The sequence below is a fragment of the Chinchilla lanigera genome, unplaced genomic scaffold (genome assembly GCF_000276665.1).
Source record: "Chinchilla lanigera isolate Chin_1 unplaced genomic scaffold, ChiLan1.0 scaffold00063, whole genome shotgun sequence".
In the NCBI taxonomy this organism is placed as follows: Eukaryota; Metazoa; Chordata; class Mammalia; order Rodentia; family Chinchillidae; genus Chinchilla; species Chinchilla lanigera.
Window position 1 is genome coordinate 4385144 of NW_004955464.1, and position 14769 is coordinate 4399912.

The 14769-nt window shown below is 41.4% G+C and overlaps 1 protein-coding gene across 3 annotated transcripts in view; it reads left to right on the top strand.

The window, feature by feature from the left end:
• The window catches only part of Usp24 (ubiquitin specific peptidase 24), a 150542-nt gene that overhangs the window by 112076 nt on the left and 23697 nt on the right, over nucleotides 1-14769 (top strand). For all 3 annotated transcript variants that reach the window (XM_005398504.2, XM_013521671.1, XM_013521672.1), the window contains 8 exons: nucleotides 501-642; nucleotides 1123-1273; nucleotides 2302-2397; nucleotides 4166-4269; nucleotides 5817-5930; nucleotides 9658-9754; nucleotides 11971-12087; nucleotides 12750-12842. In XM_005398504.2, coding sequence (XP_005398561.1) covers nucleotides 501-642; nucleotides 1123-1273; nucleotides 2302-2397; nucleotides 4166-4269; nucleotides 5817-5930; nucleotides 9658-9754; nucleotides 11971-12087; nucleotides 12750-12842 — 914 coding nt within the window. The remainder of the gene's footprint in view (nucleotides 1-500; nucleotides 643-1122; nucleotides 1274-2301; nucleotides 2398-4165; nucleotides 4270-5816; nucleotides 5931-9657; nucleotides 9755-11970; nucleotides 12088-12749; nucleotides 12843-14769) is intronic.

A 14769-nucleotide genomic window follows, 5' to 3' on the forward strand; every position in this document is an offset into this window, starting at 1 on the left:
CCAAGTCAGCTTTTTCCTCTTTTTCTAAAATGCTTTCCCTTTTTAATTGTGTGATCAGCATTTATGGTGAGTTGGGAGACTTTTTCTCTCTCACAGTTTTCTTTTTTTTGGTTTTTCTCCGGTACCGGGAACCGAACTCACGACCTTGCACTTGCCAGGCAGGTGCTTTTGCCGCTGAGCTAAGTCCCCAGCCCCTCACAGAACATTTTTACGTGTTGCTTCTTCTGCTTATTTGGATTCCCCCGGGTATTTGCCTTGTTTCCCTTAGTCCCTGTCCATTCTTACCTCCCAAGAAAGTGATCTAATTGTAGCAAGAACTGGAATAACCCTGCCTTCCATTCTAAACAGTACTGTAAAAAGAACCATATTTTACTTATACTTTGCACTTAACAAATTTAGTATGTAATTCTTTGCTGGGTTTATGGGCTCTTGGCTTTAGCTTGTCAGAAAACTTTCTTCACTTACAAAGACTTACTTCTTACTGTCTTGCCATAAAACAGCAAACCCATACACTGATGTGCGTCGAAGATACTGGAATGCCTATATGCTCTTCTACCAAAGGGTATCTGATCAAAACTCTCCAGTATTGCCAAAGAAAAGTCGAGTCAGTGTTGTAAGGCAGGAAGCTGAGGATCTCTCTCTGTAAGTTCCCTTCTGTGTCATTTACTTTGTGACTTCAGTAGGTGATATTGTGATCTTTGAGAATGTACTGTTTGGGCAATAAATAGAATTAGCTAAGCTAGGGAAAATTCTGGAAAATATTCTGAAAAGAAAGTAAATAATCTTTTTTCTTTTATATTGCTGCCTGGACATTATTTCTTAGCAAGAAGTTATTTTGTGTTTAGAAACATACATGTTATTTGATTCCAGAATTGAGATTTTTAAAACATTTTAGCAACATATATTGATTACATTTGATGTCCAAAGTATATTACTGTCAACAGACAGAAGGTTGTTTTTCTAAGGTTCTCTTGTCAGCGAATTTGCTTTGTAATATATAGGATTGGGAAAGTATACAATGTATATGTAATTTTAAAACCCTCTTAATGAGTTGGCCAGTTTCAGTAACTCCTACAGCAATAATCACTTAATCCTAGACAGCTTTCTGATTCCATCTCTCAGGTCAGCTCCGTCTTCACCAGAGATTTCACCTCAGTCATCTCCTCGACCCCATCGGCCCAACAATGACCGGCTCTCTATTCTGACCAAGCTGGTTAAAAAGGGCGAGAAGAAAGGACTATTTGTGGAGAAAATGCCAGCTCGAATATACCAGGTTAGAACTACAGAAATAGTTCCAAGGAAGAAAGACCTACAGATAATCTGTGTAGGTCCAGAGTTTTCTGGGGATCTCCTCAGTTCACTGTACCTCCTACACCAGTTTCTCAACCCTGCCGGTTTTACCAGGCTTTTGTGCCAGGTCACAGTGGCTACAGAGTGAGTGCCACAGCCAGTGGAAATTAGCTTATTTTAATCTGGAGAGAAAACCAAGTTAATGATCATAGTCTTTACATAAGGCTACTGTGACAGTGGTGACCAGTATTTATTGAATAGTTGCTCTGCGTTACAGATTTTAAATAAAACTCTGATTCTTAAAAGATTTGTAGAGTAGCAAGTTTTACTCTCATTTTTCAAATGGAAAATCTAAGGCTCAGAAAAGTGGGGATGGCTTGACAGTGTCGCAAAGCAAGGGTTTACATTGAGAACTGCCCAGTTCCCTGGTCCACAGTTTTTTCACTAAGTAAACAAAAGCTAAATAACCAGAACCAGAGAATTTAGGGGCTGGGGATTTAGCTCAGTGGCACAGCGCCTGCCTGGTAAGTGCAATATCGTGAGTTTGATTCCTGGTACTAGAAAAAAAAGCCAGAACCAGAGAATTTGAAAAAACATGTACAGTCTTTCATTAAGAAAGAAAATTAGGCCATGTGACACAGGGAGGTGTGGAGTTGCAGATGCGTGGGGAGGCCCTGCTGTTAGGTTTTTGTTCTGTTTTTCTGTGGTAGTTTACTGGTACAGTTTAGACATACAGGTTGATTTCTGAATGTCAGGTTTGTCCTTATCCTTCCCATGGCACCTTTCCTACATTTGGTGAAAGGGTTTGTTCATAAATGGTCATTCACCTTTCTACAGCTTGTTACCTTTGAAAGGAAGATTTTTCTGTCACTTTCAAAATTCAACACTTAAAAGAAGGAAATTATTACCTATTATTCAGTTTTATAAACCTTTTTTCCTCAACATTTTAATAAAAATATATATACTGTTTTACCTTGTTTCTCAAAAATAATTGCTGATTTTCTTTTCTAGATGGTGAGAGATGAAAACCTCAAGTTTATGAAAAATAGAGATGTTTACAGTAGCGATTATTTCAGTTTTGTTTTGTCTTTAGCTTCATTGAATGCTGTAAGTAACTGGTTGTATTGTTCCTTTTTTTTCTTGGAAACAGAGTCTTTGCTGTGTAGTTCAGGCTGGTCTTGAACTCACTATGCAGCCCAGGCTAGCTTGAACTTGTGACAGTGCTCCTGCCTCAGCTTCCCAAGTTCTGGTATTACAGTCATGCATCACCACACCTGGACTGTATTGTTACTTAAAAATGAGGATTATAGTTAAATACCTTTCAGCTAGTGCATCCAGTGACATCCTCCCACGTAGTTGTTAGCATTTAGCATTCAGGTTAAATGCAAAAAGCTCCCCAGGAATGTGTCGCCTACTACGTGATACAGAAGTGCAGGCAGCATTCAGACTATCGGATCCTACAGATTGTCAGGGGCTGTGAGTTTCCATAGCTACATTTTTATTTTTATTTATTTTTTGTGTGTGTGTGAATAGGAGTGGTCTGATTGGTACCTTGTTTCTGATATTGGAGAGAAAGCTTTTAGCTTTTTACTGTTGCATATGATGTTAGTTACTAGCTTTTATTTTTTATTTTTTTAATTTATTTTAAAGAGAATAGTAAAAAAAAGAACAGTAACAAACTACTAACATCACAGACATACACAAACAAAGCGAGAACATTAAAAATGATAAAAGTAAAGAACTAAATTTCCCAAAACAAAATGATCAGAATTAACAGTGATTGTTATATTACATACTGTTATCTTCAACAAAGTTGCTCAGATTACCAGATGTAGGAATGAAAGACTGATCTAACTGTTCAAGAGAATAAAAAAATAATAATAATAATAAAAATTAGAGACTATGCAGAGCTTCACTAGACAGGGTGGTAGGGATTCACCAACGGTTGTTATATTGTATATTGTTGTCTTCTTGGAAACAACCCAAATGCCCATCAACTGAGGAATGGATAAACAAGATGTATTTTTACACAATGGAGTATTACTCAGCTATAAAAAAGATTAACTTGAGGCTTTTATAGGTAAATGGATGCAACTAGAGACCATACTCATAGATGAAATACATTGGACCCACACGTGTAAACATCATGTTGTCTCCCTAGTGTAAGAATCTGAAAGAGTAAATAAAACTCAAAACGTAGAATAGGTATTGTAAAAGGGAAAGAAACTGCTCAAAGGAAGGAACAACTGGGATGAGGGAAAGAAGAAAAGGAAAGAAGGAAGGCAAAATACATATATATATGTATATAGAAGGATAGCTAGGGTAACTGTACTGCTGATGTCTGGTGGTTTATTGAACAGTCAATGCTTAAATTTTTTTATATTTTGATCAGTTATGCATGCTTATGTCTGGTAATCTGAGCTACAGCTACATTTGTAAAGTGCCCTTGTTTAGGTTTTGTAAAGAATCCGAGAAGGGCTATGCGAGTGAACAGCCAAAGGTTATACCAGTGCATATTGAGCTTTGTAAAGATGACATTTTTCTAATTTGTAATCACATGTTGTTGAACTCAAGATTAACTCTCAAATACTTCTTTCTTGAGTACCATTATTACACTCTACCGAAAGGGGAAAATTTGTTTCTAGTTTCTTGATTACTTAACATCCTGTGGCTCACAGGCTCTATTTTGATACTTAATTTGAAATTGAAGAGGCTATCTTCTCTTAAGTGTTCTAAAAATTGAAATGGAATATTTTCTATCAAGAAGTGGCCGTATTTTTCTTAGTATTTAACTGTACCATATATGTCATTAGTCAGTTAATAAATGATCTATAAAGCTTCTCTGAAAAGCAGACGCCCTCTTCTTCTCCCTCAGACCAAGTTGAAGCACCCGTATTACCCCTGCATGGCGAAGGCGAGCTTGCAGCTTGCCGTTCAGTTCCTTTTCCAAACTTACCTTCGGACAAAGAAGAAACTCAGGTATGTTTTGGTGGTTTGTTGTGACCAAAGGGACAATTTACAAATTCAACTTTTAAAAAAATCTTTTTTTCTTGGTACTGGGGATCAAACTCAGAGCCTCACACTTGCCAGGCAGGTGCTGCAATGCTGACTACATCCCCAGCCCTTAAAAATATTTTAAAGGTGACTATATCGTCAGGTGGCCGAGATACGGTCTTTAAGAAACTTTTAATCTAATGGGAAGGGTACATAAAAACAAGAAGTAACTGATGCAAGGTGTAAATTCGTACATCTTCGGGAAATGTACAAAGCATATGCAAATGTGGGGCTAGGGTAACTTTAAAGGAAGGCATTGGTGCTTCCTGAGGATTTCAAAAAGTAAAAACAGAGAAATGTAGAAGGATACTTCGAGGTGCAAGGGAGGCGCCTGAATAGCCCATGAAGACGCACCTCAGGGACCATGAATGACTAGAGCTTCACTTTTATAGTACTTGTAAGGGACTCCATGAGCTGAGCCCGAATATCTGCTCTGGAATTTGTAAAGCACCCAGAGTGCCAGAGGAGGGAGCTTGGATTTGTTTAGTGGGAAAGCCAAGGGGTTTTGACCTGGAGCACATTTAGTGAGGTACACTGCATCTTAACTCATCACTGGCTTTTATCTCCAGCACCTGGCTCGTAGGTTCTGGGTAAGTAATTGTTCCGTGAATAAATGAGTGACGGATGACGAGAGCTGAGCCGTGGTTTGTGAGATATACCTAAGGTCAGACTCAGGGTGAGGAGACTAGGAGCTTCCCTGTAGGTCATTGAGTTCTGAGTCTTTTCTCGCTTGTCCATGGGTTTCGGACAGGCGTTAGGGAAAATTTTGTACTCACACTCTTGAGAAGAGCACTGATACATTGGCAGCTTCATTTTTATGTGTGACCTGGCTTTATTACTTCACTGAAAAAGAAGACAGGATGTGCTTCTTTAATGTCTGCATAGGACTACCTAGGGGAGTTTGAGTACTTTTATTCATGAAATTTGCATGTGATGTCTACACATTACACACTATTTCTTGCCATTTTTGAGCAGTGAGGGACTTGAGAGTCATATAAGGTGATGAATAATATAGTCATGTCACTTTTTTCTGCCTAAATATTTATATTCCATAAAGCAGGATATTAATAGTTGTAGCAATACTGTATAAAAATCTTGATGTAAGCTGTTCTGCACATGAACATTTTATGAGTGTGAATTAATTGTGCCAAACAAAATGCTATAAATCAGACCATTTTTTCCAGTAAAAATTGTTTGATGAAGATGTAGAGTTAAAAACTGAAGTCCAAAATTTAAGCTGCTTTATGCATGTATGGGGACTGGAGGGAAGAGAACAGTCACACAGGTAACCCTCAAAGGATGGAGGGAACCGACTTCCGGGTACACTGAGCCATGGAAGTGAGTCATCAGTGAATATTTAGCTTACCGTCCCCACTGCCCACCACAGCTCGATGGGCAGATAGACAATCAGATGGGCAGGCACTGTGAGGTCATTTGCTGGGCCCTAACATTGCTCTTTGCTTTGTAAAAAGGGTGGACACTGAAGAATGGATTGCTACCATCGAAGCATTACTCTCAAAAAGTTTTGATGCTTGCCAGTGGCTTGTTGAATACTTTATTAGTTCTGAAGGACGAGAATTGATAAAGTAAGTACCAAGATTTTTTAATTAAAAGAAATCTCTTCCTGTGATTTGAAAGAGTCTCACCTTGACGTTACCTTTCTGACTGGGGTCCGTTCCCAGCTCCCTTCACTGCAGCGGTGGGGATGACTCAGGTCCCATTCAGTGCGTGTAAGGAGAATGTGTGAGGCAGGTGGCCCAGTGTTCACAGGTGTGAGTCCTGCTGCGGCCCAGAGGAGGATGCCTGTCCTCCTGGGGACTTGAAGTAGTGACAGGTGAATAGGCAGTCTGGGGTTACCACACTGTCCACTTATTGTCTGTGTTTGAATTCTGGCTGAAAGTTATTGTTCAAACATCTGCTGAAAGCACATTACCTGACAGTACTTTACCCATGTACCTGTGATTTTAAAAACTAATTTACTAGAATTCACAATGCTGCAGACACTGAATATTCTCACGTTACTGTTGGTCGCCATTCAGCCAGCATCACTTTTCCTTGTTGAGTTGAGCACAGCAAGTACCTCCAGTGTCGGTGAGATGGTGTTCTGTTCCCTCTGCCTTAGCCTTCAGTTTCCTGTGTTAATTCATCCCACTTCTTCTTAATGACTGGGCCTCAGGCTTCTCTGAGAGGGTAGATCACCCGGTGACCCTTGTCCCAAGGTTCACGCGCCTGCCAGTCTGTTCCCAGCCCCCGCTTCCCTCCTTTGATTAGGGAGGAAACGTTTTCTCTCCTCTCAGAATGAATCTCTGTATGTGTAGGCCTTCTCACGCAAGTTGGCTCTTGAATTATCAACTCATTCTTGCATCTTTCCCTTCTAGGTCACTTCCGTCATCATACCAATGTGTTCTATGTTCTCCCAACTAGAACACACGATAGGAAACTCAGAAATCAAATCCCTTTCCACTAGGCAGCTACAGTCTGGTGATGTTAGAGGTCTGATCAAAAACTTTTCTTTCTATTTTTGGGGGCGGCAGTTCTAGAGATTGAGCATAGGGCCTCTGTGTCCTGAGCAAGCACTCTACCACTGAGTGGATCCAGCCTTCATCGGTGCTCTTAATCCTTCTGTCTTTTCTCTCCATCTTAGCTGCAGGCATTCCTTTGCCTACTTTGTTTTTTGTTTTTTTTTGTTTGTTTGTTTTTTTGGTTTTTCTCTGGTACCGGGAATCGAACTCACAACCTTGCGCTTGCCAGGCAGGCGCTGTGCCGCTGAGCTAAATCCCCAGCCCCTCCTTTGCCTACTTGATGGCTCTCCTTCCTCTGAGCTATCTTCACTCAGCAACCAAAGTATACTTTCTGAAGCAAGTTAAGTGACTTTACTTTTCTACTGTAGACTTGCTCAGTAGATTCCCATTGCACTATGATAAAGTCTAAAATTTTCACCATAATTCACAAGACTTTACTGTATCTAGTCTTTGACCTTCCAGGCTTACCTTATATTAACTTCCTAGAGTATCAAGATTTAGCCATCCTGGCTTATTGGTTCACAGAACACATTGAGCTTATTTCCTGCCTAAAGCCCCTGGCACCTGTTACTCCTTCTGTCTGGAGCATTGTTCCCTCCCTTCTGCATAGTAAGTGCCTTCTGCTCTGTCAGATGTCAGCTTAGCTAACACTTTGTCAGAGACTGCTTCTGAGTCCTGTCTGTGGTAGGTTTGCCCTGTTGGTCTACTCCCTGTGGTTTTTCCTGTTGCCTCCACTAATCTGCAGCTTCTTGCAGGCAGAAACCAAGCCTTTGAAGTATTATGTGCTTGATCCTTTAGCAGTAGAGATAATCTTTCACCCATTTTGCCAGTCAGCTGCAAAATTTGTCAGTATAGAACTGAGCTACACATTAGATGCCATAGATGATGAACATTTGGAAGGAGCAGAGGGCCTGGGGATTTAGCTCAGTGGCAAAGCGCCTGCCTGGCAAGCGCAAGGTCGTGAGTTTGGTTCCCAGTGCCAGAGAAAAACCAAAAAAAAAAAAAAAAGTGGAAGGAGCAGAGCAAACACTTCATTCGTTCCCTTCTATCATAGCAGGCATGCTTTTGAGTATCTCCTGAGAAACCGTCTTCCTTTAGTTGGACGTTTTGTTTTCTTCATATTCCAGATGGTCAGAAATCTAGGGAATTACCTATTCTTTATAAGGACTAATTACTTATCACTGTCAATTGCTATGTGTTCATATGTTCAAGGAATTAATAATCTTTTTTCTCTGTTTACTTACTTCTTTAGAGCCTTGAAGACATCTGAGGTTGTTATTGTTATACCTAAAAAATATACTGGAAAATGTTGAGTAACCCTTACCAAAATGCAACCAGAAGTTTTTCAGATTATTTTAGAGTTTGAAATATCTGTATACAATAGCACAAAGGTCACTTTATACAGTATTGTTAATCATTTTCTGCATGAAATAGTTTCATGGTGTGGAATTTTTCACTTGTGGCATCATGTTGCCACTCAGAACATTACAGATTTTGTTGCATTTTGGATTAAAGATACTCAACCTGTACTACTATTTTAGTAACTATAAAAATGAAGGGGGAGCTTGGTATGGGGGCTCGCACCGAGGCAAGAGGATCACAAGACCATGCCTCAAAAAATAAAAGGGCTAGGGACACAGCTCAGTGTTAGAAAGCCCCTGGATTTGTTCCCTAGTACCACCAAAATGAAGAAGAAAAGGGTGTTGTTGTCTGTTAAACTACCACCTCAGTGTACTCCTGGTTTTAGGCAGTTTTTAAAATGTAGTTTTAGTTGTAAAAAATTAAAACTATTGCTTGAAAATTGATCTAAAGAGACTAAAATTACTAATATGAAGGGTACTTGACACACACATTCCCCACCCAGCATTGGGGATTGAAACCAGGGCCTCACATTCTACCACTGAGTTTATTTTGAAACAAGTTCTCAGTTCCTCAGGCTGGCCTTGAACTTGGGATCCTCCTGCCTCAGCTTCCCAAGTAGCTAAGATTATAAGCATGTATACCATTTTTACATCTGGGAAGAAACTTCACTTGTGGAAATTTTTAAATGTATACAAAACTAGACAGAATAATGAATTCTCATGTAGCCATTCCCCAACTCAAATTGTCAACATTTTGCTGTTCTTGCCCAGTTCTCTCACATACAAAAACACACATAATGTACTTTCCTGTTCTATTTTAAATTAAATTTCAGCATGTGTAAGATTCACTATAAAATTTTCAGCATGTGTCTGTCAAGTAAAGTCTTTAAAACTACATAAGCAATTTATCATTATCACACTAGACAAAATGAATAATTCCTTTATATCATTTTATTCCCAGACATCTCAGAGATAATCATTTCACCATTGGGTTTGTACAGATACGGATCCATGAGGTCCATACTGGCCTGTGTTTTGCATCTCTTAGGACTCTTCCAGTTGTCAAGACTGCTTTGCCCCACGACGGCTTTCTTTATTCCCATTTTGGGGGTGAGGAGATGGAATCCCTGGACCCTGGACCTCTGCAGCGCTGCCTGTGAACGTAGAATGTTTCACATTTGCCAGGTGGAGGCTGGTGGGTCTGAGCCACGCCTCGTCCACCTGGCTCATGCAGCACTAGCGAGACTAAGTGGAGAGAGGGTTCCCCAAGCCCCCTTGCCTTCCATTGAGCACCAACACGATCTGGAGACGCGAGCTCGCACCTCTGCGTCACGGTGCCACGTGACTGGCAGGTGGCAGCTGTGCCGGCAGGTCCGGGTTACAGGTGCTGTCATTTTCTTCCTTCACATCGTATTTCTCCTTTATTGTAGGATTTTCTTGTTGGAGTGCAGCGTGAGAGAAGTACGAGTTGCTGTGGCCACCATTCTGGAGAAAACCTTAGACAGTGCCTTGTTTTATCAGGATAAGGTCAGTCTCATTTTTATAACTTTATGACATATTCTGCTCTTACTGGGTGTTCACAATTGCATGTAATTTGAAAGAGAGCCTAATATTAGAGACTGGGCATCCTGTCACGTACTGCACGCCTCCTGTGAACTTTGTAAAATACGCCTGAGGAAAGCATTCTGACCCTTCTCAAGGTCCAGAAACCAGGGCAAGCAAGAAGGTCTGGTCTGCTTCAGGTCTTGCTTCACAGCAGCTGGTCAGAGTCCTCTGTTGAGAATCAGTGTAGGGTCTCTGAACAGGGCTGACTTGAGTCTGAACACTGGTCTGGACGCTGTGTACCACCTCTGCTCTGGCGTTCTCATTCCCCTGCACTGTTTCCACACCTAAACCTGCGGTTGGCAGCCAGACCAGGTTGTGGTGTTCATGTAAGGAACTGGCCAGTGTAGTTCCTGGGTCTCTGTTATTCCCTAAGCTTCATCTCTGTTCCTCTGAATTTTGTCTCTTTCTAACCCTACTTCTGCACCATATTCTCTGGTTTACAGTCCCACATATACACGTTAAAACAAACCGTGGTGTTCACTCTTATCTTTGGTCTCCAAAGATTTTAAGTCTTACTAACATAAATGGCGTACAGTATAAATCTGATTAGTCAATCTGTTACTAAGTCCTGGCAAACACAGAGTTACTTCCCAAGTTTGCTGTTTCAAACAGCTGACACTATATGGAAAACTTTGAAAAATGTTTTCAGGACAAATTGGCTTCTTACAAGCATTGGCTGGCAGTGGTGTGTCTCATTGAACTAAATGCAAATTCTATGAATTGCTGCTTCGGATTCAGTTGTTGGCTTTGCCATACAATCTTGAGCAGATCCCTTGAGGAGGATGTTGATGTAGATTCAGTGCTAGGTGCCGAGAATTTAGTACCTGTGGCATTGCTGGACCCAGGGTACACTGTTAGACTAGACAAGCTCAGGAGCTTTACTCAGTCTAGAAGTGAGCAGAAGGTCAAAAAGACCTCTAGACTCCAGGGAGCAAGCAGTTGAGGGTTACTCTAAGGCAACGTTTTTGCTTTAGCTTGATGACAGAAATGCTCTTCAAACATTACCTGAACACAGAATATTCTAAAGTCAGTGTTTGGGAGCTGCTTAGCACAGTTTGAATACCATTGCTCTGAGATTCCCCTGTTCGCTAAGCTGCATCAAGAATCCTTAACATAAGGACCGCCTTACTCTCCCGCTTCCTCCCCAGGATCCGCCCAAACTACGGCAAAAAGTAGAGCTAGTGCAGTCTCCCTGCAGGTGGGCTCAGGCACCACAGCCTACCAGCCTCTAAAGGCGGACAGCAGATGACAGGGTGGGAGCCACAGCCTGAGGAGGTTCTATTTCATACCCAATTCGTCCCACTTCATGTACCTTCATGTTGATTTTCCCCCATAATGGAAATGCCTCTTCCTCTCCCCTGCCCTGCTTTATACTTTCCTTACTGAAAACAAAGGGCTATGTAAATGCTAAATTTTCCTCGATTCATAATGGGTACGATAGGATGGGTGGGAGTACTTCAGAAGTCTTTGAGTACTATCTTCAGAGGAATGAAAGCATGAGAGTAGGAAGGCTGGTCTTGATACTCAGCTCACAAATAAATTTCGAGGGCCTTGTCAAAAAACATTTGGGGTGGGAGGGAAAGAAGAAGCAATGTCATAACCAAAACGGTTTCTAAACAAATAAAATGTTTTTCAAAGCTTTCCATGAGGCGTCAGCGGGCTTCCAAGTAAGTTCCCAGTTGAGTCGGTATTGCCGTGTCATGCTGTCAGGCTGTTGCTCTCCATTTGCTCCATTGGCTTGGTTCCAGCCCCTCTGCCTGTGTCTGTGTTTTTCTTCTTTGCGTCTGTGACCATGGGAGGAAGCAGCGTAGTGGAGGGAGGGATGCGGAAGTTCGTCTCCCCAGGACACCAGGCCTTTTGAGAGAGGGGAGTTCCTCTGGAGAGATGTGGCTGTTAGGCAGTACAGCTATTGGAAACAGAAAACAAAAGTAGGCTTTTTTTTATTACTGTAGAGCCAGTTTTCCTCTGGACAGTAAAACTGATAATTCTGTTTTTGCTCTTCAAAGCATAAATCCATCGGAATATAAGACTGTTTATATCAATTTCCTTTTGTCCTTATGGTGGTTTACTTCAGAGGAATCCTGTTATAACTGTTTTATGTTGTTTTTCTTTGTGTAATTTTCTTTTCCTCTAAGCAGTTAAAAAGCCTTCATCAGTTACTAGAAGTACTACTTGCTCTTCTGGATAAAGATGTCCCCGAAAATTGCAAAAACTGTGCTCAGTACTTTTTCTTGTTCAACACCTTTGTCCAAAAGGTAAAAGACTTTCTTCTAATATCTTTTCCTCATACAGCAGATTTATTATCTAAAGAAATATTATGCATGGAAAAATTATAGACTGGTTATTATATGTTCTGTGTAATACGGCTTTGTGAGTGTTTGATCTTAGAAAATTAAATTAGTGAGTTAGAGTACTTGTAAGAATTCTGATGCAGACAAACTTGTTTATGCGTGGATAGCAGTTGAAGTTTGTTTACATGGTTAAACTGGGAATATTGGTGCATGCCTGTAATTCCAGCTACTTGGGAGGCTGAGGCAGAAGGATCCCAAGTTCAAGCCCAGCCTGGTGTTCCAGAATAAAATATGAAAGGTGCTGGGGGTGTAGGTCAGTGGTAGAGCACTCTGATACCACAAACAAACAAACAAGACAAACTAACGTGTATTTGGGAGCCATTGTAAAGTAATGGGAGGCTCAGATTTAAATTAAAATTTAAAAATACTTGCTAGGGTCAGGGATATAGCTCTGTGGTATAGCACCTGCCAGCTCAAGGTCCTGAGTTCAATTCCCGACACCCAAAAAAAAAATACTTGCTATAACATTTTAAAATATATTGACTCCATAAAGTCCTTATGTAGCTGTCTTGTTAAAACAAATGTTTGGCTGAGTGTGATTTGTGGTCCTCCATGTCTTGTGGCAGCAAGGTATCAGGGCTGGGGACCTCCTCCTGCGGCACTCGGCGCTGAGACACATGATCAGCTTCCTCCTCGGGGCCAGTCGGCAGAACAGCCAGGTAACGCTTGAGGCCTGGCTGCAGCAGTGTGGCCTGCAGTCTCATTTCGGCTCTCCTCACTTTCATAAAGGTCCTAGTACAAGTAGTATCTAGGCTTTGAAGTTATGTGGAGGCCAGTTACTTGTAAACTTTTGCATAGAATTGTAGACTAATGCTAGAGTTACCCGTGCAAGTGACTGGCTAGGATATCCGTGGCCATGTGAGGTACGAGTTCCATAGGAGAGGAAGGATGGGTCATAGTAGGAGAGGGCAAGGGCTCAAAACTCCTCAAGGAATAAGGTATTAGGGTCCCCTACTTTCTCTCAGGGGCTGTGAAATTTTTGGTGGTGGTTGGAATTCAAATGAGAAATTGTGGGTTATAAACTACATAATGTTGCAGATATATGATGTCAGATGAGGGCAGATTGTGTAATAAAAGGGCTGGTGGTATCCACAAGTGACTGTCCTGTTTGAAACCCGCGTTCTGATGCATTTCCGCACCCATTATACAGGGCGACCTCAGTTGTCGAACTGCTCCAAGCTTGGACTGCCTGTCCACTACCCGAACAGCGCAGTTCAGAAAAAATCTGCTCAGTGTTCATAACTTTGCTCAATAATCAAACTGAAAATCCGACTTGAGAAAACCTGTACATGGCAAGCATGAGTCACATGCCAGGGACACAAAGGACTGACACTTCAGTCTAAGCACCGCTCTCGCCTAGACAACGTACAGTCCTTGTGTCAGTGCATTAAAACTTCTGTCACTGTGCTCTTTTCACACTTTATTTGCATAAAATATAACCATGGCTCCAAAGAAAGTTAGTGGCATCAGCAGTAAAGCTAAGAGGAAAACTGAAAACCAGAACAGAGTTAAAGAAATCACTGCAAGGCCAGGCATGCAATCCCAGCACTCAGGCTGAGGCAGGAGGGTCGCTGTGAGTTCGAGGCCAGCCTGGACTGTAGAGGAGTTCAAAGCCAGCCTGAACTGCGTAATGAAACCCTGTCTCAAAAAGAAAAAAAGAAAAGAAAAACTAAATCACTGAAATTTATTAAAGTGTTGGAAAAATGAATTTATAAGCATAACTTTTGGGCTTCAGAACCAGTTTTTCATTATTTCTTATAGGGAAAATATGTTCAGTTTTTGAACTTATTGGTGTTTGAACACAAATTTGGAGTGAATTGAGTTCAACAACTGAGGTATCACTGTATTTCTTTTGTGTGATAGATTTAAAATACATAGAATAGGGGCTGGGGATTTAGCTCAGCGGCAAAAGCGCCTGCCTGGCAAGCGCAAGGTCGTGAGTTCGGTTCCCAGTACCGGAGAAAAACCAAAACCAAAAAATAAATAAATAAATAAAATACATAGAACATTAGCATGCAGTAATGCTAAGTACAGCTTCGAGAGTGCCTCTTACGTACCAGACACCGCTGGTTGTGTTGTGGTGGGACATTGGGCACTCACACTTCTGTAAAGTAGGTGGTTTCTTCCACATTCTCAGGCAAGAGCTAAAGCATGAAGATGTTGGGCAATTTTTTCAAGGTCCTGAAGTTAATGTGTTGGTTGAGTGGGGGATATGGACCCAGCACTGCAGATTTCCAGGCCAGAGCCTTTCCTTGGTGTGCCCGACTTTGCCAGGCAGCATTTCTTCTTTGTTTCAAGAGACTTGCACTCTGGGCCCCTCAGCCTCCTGTCACCTCACCGTGCTGCTCTTAGTCTTTAGCTGTGCGCAGCAAGTCCTGACACCGTAACATGCTGTGGGTGTTGTGTGTGGAGATCATATTTTCACTGTAAGCTCTGTGTGGGACTCCATTAACACTAGTATTTTACTTAAATTCACTGCAACTCAGCATGTATAAAATTAGTCTTACTTTGCATGTGTAGAACACATTTTCATTCTTCATGTCTCTTTGGGTCCTGGAGCTGCACATAGGCCATTACATGTGGAGT